General features: G+C 41.5%; 1 protein-coding gene across 1 annotated transcript; it reads left to right on the top strand.

The window, feature by feature from the left end:
* Positions 1-10,811: 10,811 nt before the first annotated feature.
* Positions 10,812-13,979, top strand: abhd5b (abhydrolase domain containing 5, lysophosphatidic acid acyltransferase b). The gene is made up of 7 exons (XM_028597642.1): positions 10,812-10,970; positions 11,550-11,632; positions 11,865-12,267; positions 12,497-12,648; positions 13,101-13,212; positions 13,298-13,478; positions 13,640-13,979. The coding sequence occupies exons 1-7, from the start codon at positions 10,927-10,929 to the stop codon at positions 13,757-13,759; spliced, it is 1,095 nt and encodes a 364-aa protein (XP_028453443.1). The 5' UTR covers positions 10,812-10,926; the 3' UTR covers positions 13,760-13,979.
* Positions 13,980-17,319: the final 3,340 nt, after the last annotated feature.

Consider the following 17,319-nt stretch of genomic DNA (forward strand, 5'->3'; position numbering starts at 1 on the left):
ACAAACAGCGTTTCGTTAACGTCCGATTGATCCTCTGTAGTTTGCTGCAGAGGGGAGTTTAATCCTCACACAAACAGCAGACCATCCCTTTTTTTCCTAGCTTTTCTCTGTCTCTCTCCTGCTGCCGATTTAATAACCTTCTATATTTATCGGAGCTCAAGATGCTATTTTGGTTTCGAGACTCTTGTCACTGATATCGGGAGGCTACATTATTCAGAGTGAGAGCACTGGGGGCCGACAGACACAGAACAAGAGCGCTGTTGTTAACCCTGTGGAAAAGGACGGAGGATATGTCACACTTACAATATGGCTGATCGTGTATATGTGTATATGTGTAACACCCCCATTTTATACACTGTGGAGCTATGTAGATAGACTGGTCTAAGGTGTGGTCGGTCTTTCTCAAGTCTCCATTTTTATGACTGCTCCATCTCAAATCTCAGCGCATCAGGAGAAAGAAGAATATTTCACACAGATACACACATATAAAGAGTAAGACCCAAACAGGTTACTGCAAACGCGCAAAAAAACGTAGGGTTTGTGCACAGCATGCCCGCACACACACGGTATAGAATAGATTGTGTCCTCCATATTTGGTCGTGATTTATGATTGCTCTTCAGTAGAGGCCACAGTCATCTGGGACATGATGGCCATATCGATCTGATAAACAGTTTCATTTACTGCCATTCATACTCGCACTCACTCACACATGTGAACATCCGCACACGCGCACACACGCACACACACACACACACACACGCACACACAAACAGCAAAGACACATAGATTCACAGCAGGAATAACCCAGCTTTCTGCTTCATCAATTCCCCACCTCCTCCACGTCTGCTTTTCTGTTTCTCTGCTCTTTCTCTTCTCCTCCCCCCAGGCCACCTCACCCTCTCCTCCGCTCTCGACGTTTTAACCCGTTCCTCTTCTGCCCTCGTTCTCGTTCTTTCTACCAGTATCCTCTGCCAGTCCCCTGGTTCTCTACCAATATTCTCCCCCACGCACCATGGCCATTTTTTGTTTCTCCATTTAGCTCCACATGGCTTCATGCTAAGGTTCTATCTCAGTTGTGTCGATGTTTCCCAGCATGCATTTGACAGCAACATCTAGGAGGTGACTGGAGTTTAACATGTACACTATGATATCATGTCTTGTTCAAAAGAGATACTAAAGGATATGTTGGGATTTTTCAAGTCTATCTCGAGGCAGTACTGCCATGCCATATGTACCAAAACTAATATGAGGCTTCCATGGTTAGACACATTGAGACGGTATCTCCCCATCAAGGATTACTGTCCTTTTGTCAGTGTAACAAACCTACATGTAACTGCCAGGAGTATTCCTCTGATGCTGAATTATGTACAAAAAGATGGTGGGAAATCACCACTTGATTAAATAACTCAGCCTACTGAAGCCTTCTGTTAGTTTCAGCTATGCTATACTGTGGATTCCGTCCCCCATTTCTTACAGTAAGGTGTCTGTATGCTCCAACCCACGCGTTAGTCAGATGGTTGAACAGCATCTGAACATTTTTCAATGTACATATGGCATCTGAGTATTGTATAAGACAGACGTGAAAACCAATCCTTTAATGGAAATGTAGCAGCAATGTCTAATTTGGGATGTTTTATATACAGTTTGTTAATTTTAAGCTCTACATTTTCACAGATTTGCACATCTGTATCATATTACTACAATGTAGCAAAATAGTGAGGTAGTTGCCAAAGGGCCAGTGTAGCAATAGTCAAGGTCAAGATTGTGTTCCATAATGCCAGCAATTGTAGCTTTGGTGTTGCAACATAGTGTTCCACTCCTGTAGCCAAAAAGTCAGTGTAGCTAAATGACTGGCAGTTTATAGGCATGGTCAGTAGGCCCTTTCATGTGTTAAATACTGCACAGTGTCAGTCAGTGTGGTCCAATGCAGCAATGAAATCAAAACAGCCTTTATTTCATTAATTCATTATATTCTTTAGTTTAATCTTTTAATACTGATGTCGGGAATGAATCTGTCATTAGAAAGACTCATGTTTTTCAGAGTTTTGCGACCGTTTAATTGGTGTGAAGGGTCAAACTGCCTTAATTAGCCCTGCTGTTAACTCGAAAATTAGTGAGAGACTTTTAGTGTCGCATGTAAATGTTCATTCAAAGACTTTTGCAGTCTGAAAAGAATAACATCTTGGGATGAAACTCAGTATACCTGTGCTTTTCTTGGAATAAAATGTCCTAATGTAAAGTTATATATAGTAAAAATATATTGAATATTAATCTTCAATATCGGTTGAACCTCCTTCATGTGTCTTTCACTGTGTGCATCATTTTTGAGTAAACAGATAATGTTAGAGGAGTGGAAAAACACACACCAGTGAGGGCATAACATATTCATACACGCACACTAGAAGGCTTTCAGTTTCTAAATCAATCCCACATCCGTAGCTAATGCAGTGCTGGGCCCTCTTCAGGAAGCATTAGGCCTATTAGTCAAAGTGTGTACGCATTCCTGTATGTGTGTGTGTGTGTGTGTGAGCAAGCCGCACACTCAGCAGTAGCCGATCTCAGTGGATCCTGTGGGGTCAGCAGGTGCAACAGGGAATGAGGGACCATCTTATTTGTGTGTGTGTGTGTGTGTGTGTGTGTGTGTGTGTGTGTGTGTGCCCTCCCCTCGATATCCTCTGGGCTTTTTATCGCTCTAAAATTATCCTCCATTTACTGGAAGACACTGGACCAACTTAGAGGGAAAGAGAAATATGGACACTCTAGTTTGAATGCCTTCCTGGATCACTTATGGATGCAAGCTAAGAGACAAGCAAAAAGACTTCTTGCTCTGTCAAATAATCTAATTCAATAAGTGCGGATAAGTTAAGAAGATTGTGATGGTGCCTCAGCTAACCAGAGGAGACATTTTTGGATTGCTGATAGTGGAGGTAACAATAAAGGATAGGTTTACATCTTTTTAAAGTTAGTCTTAAAACACTGACATGCACACATGTTGACTTGTTTAGTACAGAATTCCATGTTTGTTATTTGTTATGTTTGTTGTTTATTCATTATCTGCTCTAGCTTATCCAACGTTTCAGACACAGATATGGTGATATTAATGGTCCAAAAATGATGTGGAAAAAGAGATGGAAAACTACCACAAAGAGACACAACGCGACTACAAAGAGATGCAAAAACCCACAAAGAGACACAAAATGTATGGGGAAATTGCATTTTTCTTTTTTTTTTTTTTTTATTGAAAACCATAACGTTTTCTTGAGGAAGGACGCCCAAAGCCCCCGCATAGTACGTGCACCCAAGTCTTCCACAAAGCTAGGGAAAACGCTGCTATTCTATAAAGAAGTAGAAAAAGAAGACTCAGCAGTCTTTTCAGTAACACACATCTAACAAAGCCATGCCCACTGCAAACATTCTGCTCACTGGTCCCCGCTATCCATCACAGTGAATGAAAATAAATAAATACGGCCATTGCACAGTATTATTTTATATTCAGTTATGAGACATTTTGAAATGGAAGCTACCAGGATGTAACTTTAGTTATGTAAGTACTACTGTCTTAATCCCACTGTCACTCTACTTTACAAAATAAATGAAAGCATATGAACACAATTACTGCGGGGGAAATAATTAAAGCATGATACGGCCTGATAACGTACGATACATCTCTCTAGAGTTGCTGTGGTGCTATCAGCAGGTTAAATCCATCACACCATAAATCAAAACATACGCTGTAGGTGTCTACAGCAGGACTCCCATTAACCTCTTTGTGTCAAATATAAATCCACAACAACATAAACCATATTGGCTTGCAAATACAGATGACTCTCACGTTTATCGGTGTTTTAAGCTCCCAACGTCTCCTTCCAGGCAGCGCTGCCTGGAAGGCACTAGGATTAGGTAATGGTTATGGTTATTGCTATGGTTAAGGTTAAGGTTAAGGTTAGGGTTAGGTTTGCCTTGAAGTGAACGGTTGCAGCACTGCCTTGAAGTCGATTAGGCAATGGTTATGATTATGGCTCGCAGCGCTGCCCGGAAGGAGATGTTGGGGGCTTAAAACACCATTGAGTGTCTCTCACTGGCTTTGTATTAAGGGGTTAGTTAACCCAAATTCACGCAGAACATATTTTCTCTCTTCAAATCATTTTGCCCAGATGTGGATAGTTTCCTAAGGGTTTTGAATTGGCTGAATATTTCTCTCTTTTTTTTTTGATGGCAGAATCTCATAGAAAGGTATCTCAAAATCTTAGCAGATAAAACCAAAACTATCTGCATGGAAATCAGATAGCAGTAAGTCAATGTCATTGCATTGTAAAATCTGCAGTGCAACCTGTGTCACTCCACTTAAAGGAGCCACTAACACAAAAGGTAATTTTATTAAGGCCGTCTTTTAGTAGAACATTTCAGGGTCTCATGATCATCTGAATACTGTTCCGAGACAAACACTTTTGGCACAAAAATATATTTTAAGAGCTGGCATCAGTCTTTAAAACCGCATCTTTATCTAAAACTACATTGAACATTCCTACATCCTTGTATAACATCCTTTTATCTTACATATGGCCCTTCATCTCCCCTTTTATCTCCTTGTTTCCTTTGCATGGCCGTGTGCCTCCTCCTCTTCCTCCTCACACTGTATTTGTCCCTGAGAATTGTTCACATCCCGAGGTGGATCAAGTCTCTGCAAATCGATATCATCCAATTATGTGGGTGCAGCTCATGCATGATCATGTGAACATAAACGCTCATACATACGTGCACGGAAGATGCTGCACATATAATTATAGTCTGTGTGTACGACCCACGAGACCGTAAAGAGGTGGATTCAAAATGAGTCGTTATTGCCAAATCAACCGAAGTTGCTTGAAATTCGTCTCAGCGTGCTCATGATGGACACAGGAGAGAATATCAGGAACACCCATAGAAATAATAGCCCTGACTAATGCCAGCAGTAAGAACTCAGATCAGATCAGACAGGGCCGGTTAATAGACCCGTAGAGATGCTGAGGATAGAAATGAGGGTAGAGGATGGAGAGAGTCAATGGAAAAATGAGAGGGAGGAGAGGAAGGAGGAAACTAGCAGAGAAAGCGAGACAGTGAGACTGGCCATTATAAATCATATCCGCTGTTGGCGCCGACCACGTATCCTAGCAACCAGACAGACCCTCCGCCTCTCCTCCATCCCCTTTCCATCTTCCGCTAACAGCTTGGTCACTCTTATTACCCATACTGCACCGGGCCATGCCCCAAAAACTTATGACATGAGTGAAGTTTGTGCTTACAGCTAACTGACTAATCTACAGTGGCTCTGTATTAACCTTGTACGAATCAGACCTAATAAGCTGACTCCAGAACAGTTCACTGTGAGCAGAAAATGGGCATACTGCACATACTGATCACACACACGATATGAAATATAACAGTGACGCATTCAGTCTCGATCCCTCTCTGTCCTTTACGTAGTCTTACTCATTGATCAACTCATATACTAATACAAAAACTACCATGGTGAGCAAATCAGGATAAATTACAACCAAAAACTAGAAGTAGCAAGACACAATGTCACTCACATGCCAGACAAGATCATCCATATTGTCCTGAGCTCTAGCACTATAATATAAGTACCATATATTATTAACTTTATGTTATTATAATTAATTAGGGCCCTGCACTCCCTCAGGTTTTTCTAATTCCTCTGGCTAATTAGCACTCATGTTCAGGCAGGTTGAGGTTGGTTGTAGCTATGCTGGGAACTACGTGAGTTCACCAAACTCTCTCTCTCACACACACACACACACACACACACACACACACACACACACACACACACACACACACACACACACACACACACACACACACACACACACACACAGGTGTATTTGGCATAAGTGAAAACACCTGTGTGGGTTTCTTACTACATACATGTTTTCAGTTCATGTTACTAATTCTCAAAGTATATTATATATACATTGCAGTAGGAAAAGCACAGGTGTAAATAATGACTAATTAAAAAACTAATTAGATTAATGATGCCTGATTTCTGTTTAGCTGCTTCAGTTTCAGGGTCCTGGTATTGGGCATGCTGACTCACTGTCATGGCTTTCTGGGACACCTGAATAGAACGGAGCATTCGTTAATGTTACCTGTGATTTTCATGTCAAGTCAAAATGTCTTCTGTGAGACATGGGGTTTTGTACCAACAGGAAATTATGCAATATTTACAGAGACAGATGTCAATCAAACTGCGACGTTGGAATGTCAAGCTTAAGGAGAAATCAAAATGATCTAAGAGCTTTTTCCTTTCTGTCTAAACACTATGGACAATGTATTTACGTTTTTTTGTAGCCATTAGCGGCTCCTCTATTCCCTTTGTGCATTGCACTGTGGTACAATAGTGTTATGTCAACATCACACACAAACACAGAACCTTTTTAGTATGCATTCTGGCAAGAGTCTACTTAATTGTGTCACCTTTCCAGTGTGAACACGCTCTACTCAAAAGCCTGCCTAAAACTAGTCTGTATGGAATTGGGATGCAGTTTTAATTCATTCCGGTAATCACTTGAAATCCAAGCACAGTTTTGTATATCAGTTTTTTTTTTTAAATGTATTTAGGTTGACGAGATAATGACGTAAACATGACTTTAAGACGCAAGTATTTATAGCACTGGATAAAAGTCTAAGTCTGCACTGCATGGCATTGTGAACATTTGTGTCATATTTCTACAGACGTCTGCATGCTCCTCCACAGGATGCCTGCTCCCGCTACAGTAAAGTGCTTCCTGAGTTGACGCTATACCTCCAAGGACAATCAGTTAGATTACACAATGAGACAATTTAGACCAAATTGTAATGGCTTTGCCTGTTTGTGAAACGTCCTCCTGATTGTCCCAGGAGTGATGAGACTCAACAGACTTTTGTTAAAGGGGTGATAGAATGCAAAACTGATTTTACCCTGTCATAGTTGAATAACGACAGTTCGGTGGGTAAATAGGACATACATAGAAGCCGTTTTACGAAAATGGATGGCTAATTGCAAATTTTGTCCGACTGTGTGTCGGAGTTCAGCGCCGGTGCTGCCTGTGTTGTTGCCTCGCTGCCTGGCCTGCCTTCCTTTACACACCCCGGCCTGCTCTGAGGTACTTGGAGCTCCGTCACGACTGGCAACCCACAGCACTCCATACCCGCTCAAAGTCACCGGTTTTAGGATAATGGACTACTAAACGCTGGTGCTCTGACAGAGCTCCAGGGCCTGCAGCTCCCCTCTTCCTGCTAGCTAAATGCCCGGTGTGTGTGAGTGAGAGCACGGTTAGCGAGCTTGTTACGCCAGCAATCTGTTACCACAGGTTCCAGTTAATCTTTTAATGTGTGTAATTATAATGTGTTGAGTTATTTAAACAAACGATTGGGGAAATAAACGCCGCTTGTCCCATGAGTCTCATTGATAGAGCCTGCGGCTGGATGTAGCTCTATCAATGAGAGCTAGCTCCTCCTAGAATTCCTCTGAAATTCACAAATATTCATTAACTTGAAATCGGACACCGTGTTAGCTTTATAAGACATTTAGGGAGATGTTGTATAAGTGGCGTGATGAAATTCAAACTGTAAATATACAGAAATTACGCCAGAAATGAAGCTAACTATCCGTGATTTGTAGCTAGTTACACATAGCTAGGATTGAAGGGACAGTCATAGCTAACAAAACCCCCACTGTTCACAAAAATTCATTAATTTGAAATCGGACACCGTTGTTAGCTTTATAAGACATTTAGGGAGATCTTGTATAAGTGGCATGATGAAATTCAAACTGTAAATATAAGGGAATTACGCCAAAAATGAAGCTAACTATCCGTGATTTGTAGCTAGCTACACATAGCTAGGGTTGAAGGGACAGTCATAGCTAACGAAACCCCCACTGTTCACAAAGATTCATTAACTTATAATCGGACACCGTTGTTAGCTTTATAAGACCTTTAGGGAGATCTTGTATAAGTGGCGTGATGAAATTCAAACTGTAAATATAGCTAGTTATGCTGACAGCCAGCCAAGATTAACTGGAACTGTTGTAAGAGATTGCTGGTGTAACAAGCTCGCTGACCGCGCTATCACTCTCACACACGGGCCATTTAGCTAGCAGGAAGAGGGGAGCTGCAGGCCGGGGTCTGTGGAGGAAGGCAGGCCGGGCAGCGAGGCAGCAACACAGGCAGCACCGGCAGCTGAACTCCAACACACAGTCTTACCAAATTTGCAATAAGCCATCAATTTTCGTAAAACGTCCCATATTTGAGCTTTATATAGTTGATTTCTCGCTTAAAAAAGTCTCAGAAGTGAATTTAATATCGTAATAGCCCGACCAACAATGTATAACTTTGCAATGAGACCTGCTGTCGAGTCTCCCATGTGTTTCTATGTAGTTTGCTCAAACCAATCAGCGCATAGCTCATTCTGAATATTCATGAGCATACCATATTTGGAAGAAAAGCTCTTGTTCCAAATAGAGCCATATTCACAGGGTAGTTAAGGGCCTAATAAAATACCATTCGGGCAATTTTCAGCCCAACCAATGTTACATACCCCATTAGGAGACCTTAAGGAACAGTGTAAAATACCCTATATCATTCTATCACCCCTTTAAGTCAATTTCCTGCCAGACCATGGGCTACTGATTTTATGCCTTTGATAAAACAAGAGGAAGAGGATAACCTGCGGTGTAACCTCTAGCTAGCATGACTAGCATTTAGTTGTGAGGCTCACTGAGCAGGCCGGCTCCATGCTGCAGCTTTGTGCCGCCGTCTCGGTAAAAAGCTTCACTTAGTTGCTGGTCTCCAGACACCTACAGCCCTTATACTACTGCACCTCTATGGGCTTGACTACAGCTTCATTGTCTACTGGCTTATGACATTTGGAGTGTTCAGCAAAGTGAACGGACAGTAACACAGAGAGAAAGAGTGTGTGCATGTATGAGAGTGAAGGAAATGAACCACTCAGGAACCACTCAGCCAGCCCATAGTCCGAGAGCCACCAGAAGTGGGTGGTATGAGAGGAAAATTGTGTTGAAGAATAAAGGACAAAGTACCCAGAGAATGCGTGTGTGTGTGTGTGTGTGTGTGTGTGTATACTAATAGAACACAAGTACGCCACCTTGTGGACTGGTTGGGCTCTCCTCAAATAGTCCAAGACCTGTGAGAGAGAAAATCACAAATCTTTTTTGAGAAAGAGTGGCTGTTTTTCAACGCATCACTGCGATTGAAAAGTGATTACATACACAGGGTCTTGCCACCATGTCTATAATGTATGTTGTGTGTAGACTAATTTAAATCCAGGGCTCGTTAGGGGGCTCCCAGTTCCAGAGGTCTCCCAAAAGACACAAATAACTCTAGTCGGCAAACACTGACTAAAGAAATCCTTTCTTGAATGGTGCTCCTGACATGTTCAAGGGTCACACCTCTGTAAATCTCTAAGATTAACTCCTTTTAGGATTTAATGAAATTCACAGTAAGAGTAAAAGTAAAAAAAAAGAAAGAAAAGCGAGATAGAAAAAGCGCTATTCCCACAGCAGCAGGATCATACTGTACCACTCAAGTCCTTCAGGATAATGAATAAAATTAACTTTCGTTTTAATCTCCTTCCTTATCTTAAATTATAGTATGAAAAGCATGCAGATAAGCAAAGGTTTAATCTATATGCCAGCAATTGGGGTTTTCCTGTCTATTATTAGCCTAGATATTAGTTTAAGAAAAGCCAAAGTCATCTACCTTGGTTTGACATTGGACAAGATTCAAACAGATTTATTTTTCAGCCCTTCCAGGTAATATTTGGAACATTTCTTTTGGTGTATTTAATTCTAATTTTATTTTCACAGCAGAATAAGCCTTAACCAGTTGTTTAGTAAAAACTTATATTTGAAAAAGTATAATACAGTGTTTAACAACACAATATGCTTCAAGATAATCAAAAACTAGCCAAAATGTTATATGTAGCCTATGCATAGAAATAGGCCACGTTTAGCTTGTGTGTGAAATGGCATTTACTCAATGTTCAAGAAAAAAAAAAGTATAAATGCCAAATATAATTTTAAAAAAGTGACTTTAACAATCGTAATTACCATTAATGTTGTGATGTTAAGGTTAGGGTTCAATTTAGGTCAGTCATGCTAATATGCTAGCCCAACAAATTGGATGAAAGTTGTATTTTACACTTATGTTTTCCATGTTGAATTGTTTAATTCATCATATTTATTTACAGATTTAGGTGGTAAACTACTTTGTATAATTTGTTATACAATATATTAACGTTACCTCTGTTGTAGGAAGCTAGGAAGGGTCAGCTGCGTAACTTTGGCACGTTTATTACGGTTTGGCGCAATGCCTAAACGCCTCTTAACGAATCAAATGTAAAGCACAACTTCGCGAAATTAGCATAAACTGGATGAAGAGATTTCTCCTAGCAAACTAAAACGAGACCTGTGTTCGGTACGGTTCGGTACCGTTTGCTAATATTATTTTTCACTAGGATGGCGGAGTCATGACCTCAGAGCACGAGGATCACAGGTCGGCAGAGACTACGCTGCTGCCTTCACATGTAGTTGGACATACAAACGTTAAGCCCTCTGAAAGCCATCCAACGAATTGACAACGAATTCGCCGAGTGCTAAACTGTTTTTAAATTTATAAGTTTACGTTCATATTTCTGTTTACCATAATTCATTCTAAATTATTCAAATGCTGCACAGACGCATACTTGGTAAAAGGGTATGTTCTTAGTTGTAATTTTTTACATCTAATTGTAGATTTAATTATTTACTTAATGTCACTGAACGCATCGCAATAAATGCTGACTACTAAGGGCTCTGCTACATACCATAGATTATAATATTTACAGTCTATGCAAACGGACTGTCGCGAGCAGAATCACAAACCACCATGCGAAGGATGGCTGAGGAGATACAACCTACTAAGGAACAATGGTAAGTTTTCCTGCTTAAAAACGCTTTTATTTTAAATTGCCTTCATACCGTGGTTGGTTTTGTAAGTTTGCCTGTTGTTTTTCTCTTTGAATGCCGCCTGTATTGTGATGACAGTAAGTTACCCAACTACGCCCTCCGGAGTAACGTTAGCTTTCTTTACAAACGTACACTATCCAAACCTCTGTTAAAAGTGTGTAATATTATGTTTCTGTCAAATATCCAAATAACATTGAATCAATTGAAATCCATCGGTATCTTCTCAGGTAACGTGCGTTTTCCATAGGCAGTTAAAAATACCAACTTTTATATAATTCGTTGATGAAATCTCCACCTGTCTCTCTGTTCCAAAAATTTAATTTGGGGTGGTGTAACTGTCTTGATGCATCTGCATGCCGAATTGAGCAATGGCTACTATTTTGTAAGTTATTAGGTCTTACTTCATTGATTGCATTCCTTCAACACTGATAGCAGAATTGTAATCTGGTCAAAGTTCAATTCATAGTTTGTCTTTGCCTGTGTTTGCATGTACTTTACATGTTCTGTCTGCCTGCCTGTGCATGTCTGCTGTTTGAATCACAGCTCCTGGATATCAAGTTGGCTTCCCTCTTGGTGCCCCACGTCTCCCTCTCAGCTCAAAGATGCAGAGGAAAAAATGCTCAAGAGTAAGTGGGCCTTAAAAGAGCCGTTGAACCACTGATACAAAGTTGGGTGGTTTCCAGTTAAAAGTTTTGGAGGTGCATTGTCTAAATGCTGAGAGGATTTGGTTTCTGCAATTTCTTTTAATATGTTTTGTCTTATAAAAAAAGGTCAAAAATACCAGAACTGGTTGTTGAACGAACACCTATCAGTCGAATGAATCTGAAGCAGTAAGGACCCCTCTGTCCCAAACTGCAGGTGTGAAGCTGCCTTTCTCCAGGCAGCACGTCCGGATATCCAACAGCAACTATCTGTGGACCTTAGCTTTTTTCACTCAGCCACCGCTGTGCTCTCCATCCCGGCCCCTTGTCCAGCCCAGGCCCCCTCTGGTTCTGCTGCATGGCTTTGGAGGTGGGGTTGCTCTTTGGGCCCAAAACCTGGACTCTCTCTCCAGCAGTGGACCAGTCTACACTCTAGACCTGCTGGGCTTCGGCAGGAGCAGCCACCCCCAGTTCAGCACCGACCCCGAGGGGGCTGAGGAGCAGTTTGTGTCAGCCCTGGAGGAGTGGAGGGAGAAGGTGGGACTGGAGGAAATGGTGCTGCTGGGACACAACCTCGGAGGATACCTGTCTGCTGCATACACACTCAAATACCCACACAGGTGCTTTGGTGTGTTTTTATTTAGTGTTTAGTGAAGAACTAGCCACACAGTATCTTCAGAACTACTTTTTATATTGGTTTTTGGAATGCATTTGATAAAATTCATGCCAAGTGTGAACTTAGTCCTCAAAGGTCTGTGATTATGAACGATTATGTTCACTTGTCTTTTTACATACTTTGTTACAAATGTGGAAATTTGTAATTAAAATCTTAACTGTGTGTGTGCGCAGGGTAAAACATCTGCTGCTAGTGGAGCCATGGGGGTTCCCAGCACGTCCAGAGAACCCCAACCACAACTCCATCCCAGTGTGGATCAGAGCCATGGGGGCTGTTATGAGCCCCTTCAACCCTCTGGCTGGACTCAGACTGGCTGGACCTCTAGGTCAGCACACAAACACACACACACACACATTAAGACACACACACTTGTACATTAACACACATGTATTTTACTTCCATTTCATATTCACTATACTAAATTTGAGGCTTGGCTTGCTAAACATGCCTATACCAACCCCAAAACGTGGTTTTCCACATAAAAAAAAAAAGCATTCCTGTAAACCCTTTTGCTTCCTTAAACAAAAAGGATGATACTACTTGTTTGCCTGGCTCTGCGTTGTCATCGCTTTGATTGTTTTCACTTGACTGAGAAAGATGAACTTGTTGAATCATCATCAGCCATTCTCTATTTCTGTCATCGGCTTTTGAAAGAATTTCTGAAAACTCATTCTGCGTGGCACAAAACATGAAATGCAACGCAGAGGTTAGTAGAGGCTGCCAGTTTTCTTGCCAATGGTCTGGTTTGTTTGAAGTTCTCATACTGATATCTCTCAGGTCCAATGCTGGTACAGACAGTCAGGTCAGATTTCAAGCAGAAATACTCTTCCATGTTTGACGACAACACCGTATCTGACTACATCTACCATCTAAATGCCCAGACACCAAGGTGAGAAACCTTTTTAAGCCGATATACTGTACGCTGCTACTTTTTTTTGATTTCTCTCCAACATGATTTTTTTTCTCTGTTTCAGTGGAGAAACGGCCTTTAAGAACATGACCATTCCCTATGGTTGGGCTAAGAGGCCCATGCTGGAGAGGATCGACCAAGTCCAGGCTGACATTCCCATTTCCTTCATCTATGGATCACGCTCCAGCATTGACAGTGACTCTGGATACGCGTTAAAGAAAACCAGACCAGATGTGCAAATCATGGTAGGTTCTTTTTAAGTAGTTTTTTTGGCAACTTCTCTTCAAAATGTGGTTTTAAAAAGAAAACTATTCATGTCAGAGTTTACCTGCCTTTGTGAACCATGGCAGCTTTATCTCTAAACCGCTGACTCTTTCTGTTCAACTGCGTGTTTGTGTTTGTAAAGGTCATCAGAGGAGCAGGCCATTACGTTTTCGCCGACCAGCCCGATGACTTCAACCAGACAGTCCTTCAAATCCTCGCTGGGATGGAGAAGAAAAGCCGAGGTGAGGGAACGAAGCGGTGAGAGCTCCCTCGTTCAGACGACGCACAGGAGGGCACACGGTTTAACGAAGCCAAACTTATTACACAGCCTCCGCTCTTTAACTGCAAGCCTGTTTATCATGCACTTTACTCTTAAGAGAGAACCATAACCGACTGAGGACACTTCACTCACTATTCGTAAGGCTTGTGCTCAACAATATGTAAAGTTGTTTTTTTTGTAAATAAATGTGACATGCAGTCTTTGTTGCTCACTTAATTTTTTTGTGTCCTGAAGGGGTTTAGAGCAGTCAGTGCTAAATAATCTGAGAAACTGTTGGGCAACTCTTCTGTTTAAAAAAAAAAAAAAAAGGAGAAAGAGAGAGGGGGGGAAAAAAAAAAGAGAAGGGAAATCATCCCTCATGGGAATATCTTGTTTGGGTTGAGGTCTAGGAAAAGTACACAGGATGTTCTTTTTTTGACCCCTCACCCATTTTGTGAGAGATGTGAGGGAGAAGTGTATAGGGCAAAGGGCTGGTGTGTTTTCCACGGAACTTCTTCACTTCTCTGGAGACACTGTGACTGAGAGCAGCCAGCAGGTGGCAGCACAGTAGCAGCATAGGCACCTATGCATGTCTCCCCATCTCCTTTGCAGAAGGGTAACAGTGAATCCAAATACAAAGCGCCCTCACATGCATATTGAGTCGAGTGACCTACTCAGGAGACCTGGACAGTGATGCTTTAAGAGCAGCATGACACTCTGCTCTGCTAAGTCACAACCGCAGTGACAGAATAGGGTCAGAGATGGGTGTTGAACTAAAAATAAGCCTTCTGTTTCAAGGGGGTCGACATGAGTTAAACAACTTGGTTATTTACTAGGAAACCTACAATTTTTGTGAATATGCAAGTCTGAAAAAAATACCTGGAGCAAGAAAGCCATAGTTTGAAAGTGCTCATATTATGCTTTTTGGCTTTTTCCCCTTTCCTTTATTGTGTTATATATTTTTTTGTGTGCACGTTATAGGTTTACAAAGTGAAAAAGCCCAATGTCCATCCCAAAGGGACTTACCATCTCCAACAGAAAACACTGTTCACAAACTGCTCCAAACAGCTCTACTGTAGTCCAGCCTTTACTTCCGTGACGAACGTGCGTCACTTTGTAACACACGTTATAATGCTCGCCTAGCTGCTAGCGCGGCACGTCCTCATACTCTGCTTCTGACTGGCTAGTAGTCCTTACTGTGCATGTGCGACTCCCAACAAAGATGGAACAGAAGTGAGATGCCTCACTCTGTAGCTAAAACAGAGAGCTCAACACACAGGGTGAAAAGAGGAGCTGCAGCACAACAAAAATGTGGTGTTTTCTGAAAATTAAACCACATAAACCTATTCTGGTACAACCTCTAAATACAATTATGAACCTGAAAATGAGCATAATATGAGCACTTTAAATGGACATTTGTCTTTGACATTTTGTGGGATTGTTAGTTGCATTTTTATACTCCATACACTAAACTCATATTTACATTTGACCATCTCTGTTACTGTAATGCAGTAATTCTCCTGGCAGAATATGGTACTACAAGTGAAAACAGAAGTCATAATATTAAAATACATACAAGGTCTGTCAAGTGGCTTTATTGCAATGGACAACATAGTTTCTCCCTTGCTTCAGTTGTGCCTACACTTTAAAAGCGTACCTATTTAGAATTTCACTCCTAATAACGTTGTCAGACAGAAGGAAATGCACTCAACACATTTGTTAGACATCAAGAATGCATACAATGCCTTTTGGTGATAAACACAAAATGCAAACGTTACTTGAGTTTGTTTACCAGAACCCTCAACAAGACGCTTTTAATACAGTGCCTTTATATTCTAATGAATGTCTCCAACATCTTGATGCAGAAGGTGAAAGATGGCAATTAAGGCTGCAGTTTAGTAGAGTAATGGAGGAGAGACTTGATAACCTGGAGATATGTTAGTTTATCCTCTGTTACTTCTATCTGTCTCTGTCATCAACTTGGCCCACCCGAACTGTCTCCTGGCAACAGGGTAGCCACGGAGACAGAGTCTTTTGGATCTCCACCTGCAGGAAGTGATGCGGTGGTTGGATGGGGTAATTATGGGTTGCTTGTTTTCATGAAGACGCTGGCTGGCTGCTTGTCAAGGCAGGAACATTCAGCGGGAGCTACATGTGCGCAGCCTCTCGGGGATGGAGATGTGCACGCGCAATGTGCCCAGGCCTCTGTCCATATTACTCACTTAATAAGCCTGCAGGCTTATTTGTTCTCTCTCTCTCTCTCTCTCTCTCTCTCTGTCAGCCACTCCGTTTCATTTGGAAAAGTGAGAAAAGTGACAGGAGCTTTCATACTGGGCTTGGATTTAATTGAAAGCTTGAAGGCCTGAAATAACTGCACATAAAAGGTGTTCGCACACAGAAACACACACTGTTGCTGGCAGCCTATCAGCTCTCAGTTCATCTTTAATCAGTACCACCACATGCAGGTTTGTGCAGCCAAAGCATCAGGAGCTCAGTTTTAACAGCTAACAGTGATATCTCTCTCTGATCTGCAAGACCAAACTGAAACTCACTCATTATTATGACTCTTTTCGGGTCCTAACCCATAGTTTTAGTCCTTTACTTGAACACAAATTATGATATAAATGAGCATTTAGTCTTTCTAAAGGTTACTCTGGACCAGCACCACTCTTTTTGTTGTGCCTCATATGAAAGGTAGCCATCACCTCGGTGCAGAAGCCCCATACAGTTTCTGTGCTTTTTTTCATGTGACAATCCACTAGTGTAATGAGATGCATGCATCACGCTCTTGTCTAAACCAAACAATTATAGTCCGCGTATGAGTGACTGATGATATTTACAGTCCAGAGATTTATTTATACCCCAGAGTTGGCAGCCAGACTGAGATTTGCACAAAAAAAAAAAAAGAGGACAATATTTTAATGAAGTCAGCAGCACGACTGTGTTGAAAGGAATATCCATCTACCCAGTTATTTTGCCAGAACTCCCAAAATGCTTAGCCTTTATGCAACGAGAGCACTTCACAGCACCTCACAGCTCTCACATTACACCAAAGGTGTCAGGAGTCTAATGATCACAGGATTTTGAATTCTTACTCAGTGCTTCAGGAAAAAATTAAAGTAACAGAACCAGAGCTGGAGTTTGCCAGCTGGTTGGCTACAGACACAGCCCAGGAATAAGCATGTCGATGTGATGACTTCTCTTCTCCTCGCAGAAGGAGTGAAATGGATCCAACGAGGCATTGAGACATGGCATGAAAATTTCACTTTATGAGGTTTTTTAACATTAATATGAGTTCCCCTAGCCTCCCTATGGACCCCCCCAGTGGCTAGAAATGGTGATAGGTGTAAACCGAGACCTGGGTATCCTGCTCTGCCTTTGAGAAAATGAAAGCTCAGATAGACCGATCTGGAATCTTGCTCCTTGCAATATATATACTGAGGCTGTAAACACGGTAAACAGAACTTTAAAAAGAGTACTCCAGTGATCTCCAGTGGCATCTAGAAGTAGAAGGACTTATAAGAGACTGATTAAAAAAAGTAAAATCAATGAAGTTCTCCTTT

The sequence above is a fragment of the Perca flavescens genome, chromosome 14 (assembly GCF_004354835.1).
Source record: "Perca flavescens isolate YP-PL-M2 chromosome 14, PFLA_1.0, whole genome shotgun sequence".
In the NCBI taxonomy this organism is placed as follows: Eukaryota; Metazoa; Chordata; class Actinopteri; order Perciformes; family Percidae; genus Perca; species Perca flavescens.

Excerpts from the sequence above, each read along its gene's own strand:
- abhd5b (XM_028597642.1), top strand. The coding sequence starts at position 10,927 with ATGCGAAGGATGGCTGAGGAGATACAACCTACTAAGGAACAATG. Across the intron at positions 11,633-11,864 it reads AGAGGAAAAAATGCTCAAGA|GTGTGAAGCTGCCTTTCTCC; the intron begins GTAAGTGGGCCT and ends CCCAAACTGCAG. Across the intron at positions 12,649-13,100 it reads CAGACTGGCTGGACCTCTAG|GTCCAATGCTGGTACAGACA; the intron begins GTCAGCACACAA and ends GATATCTCTCAG.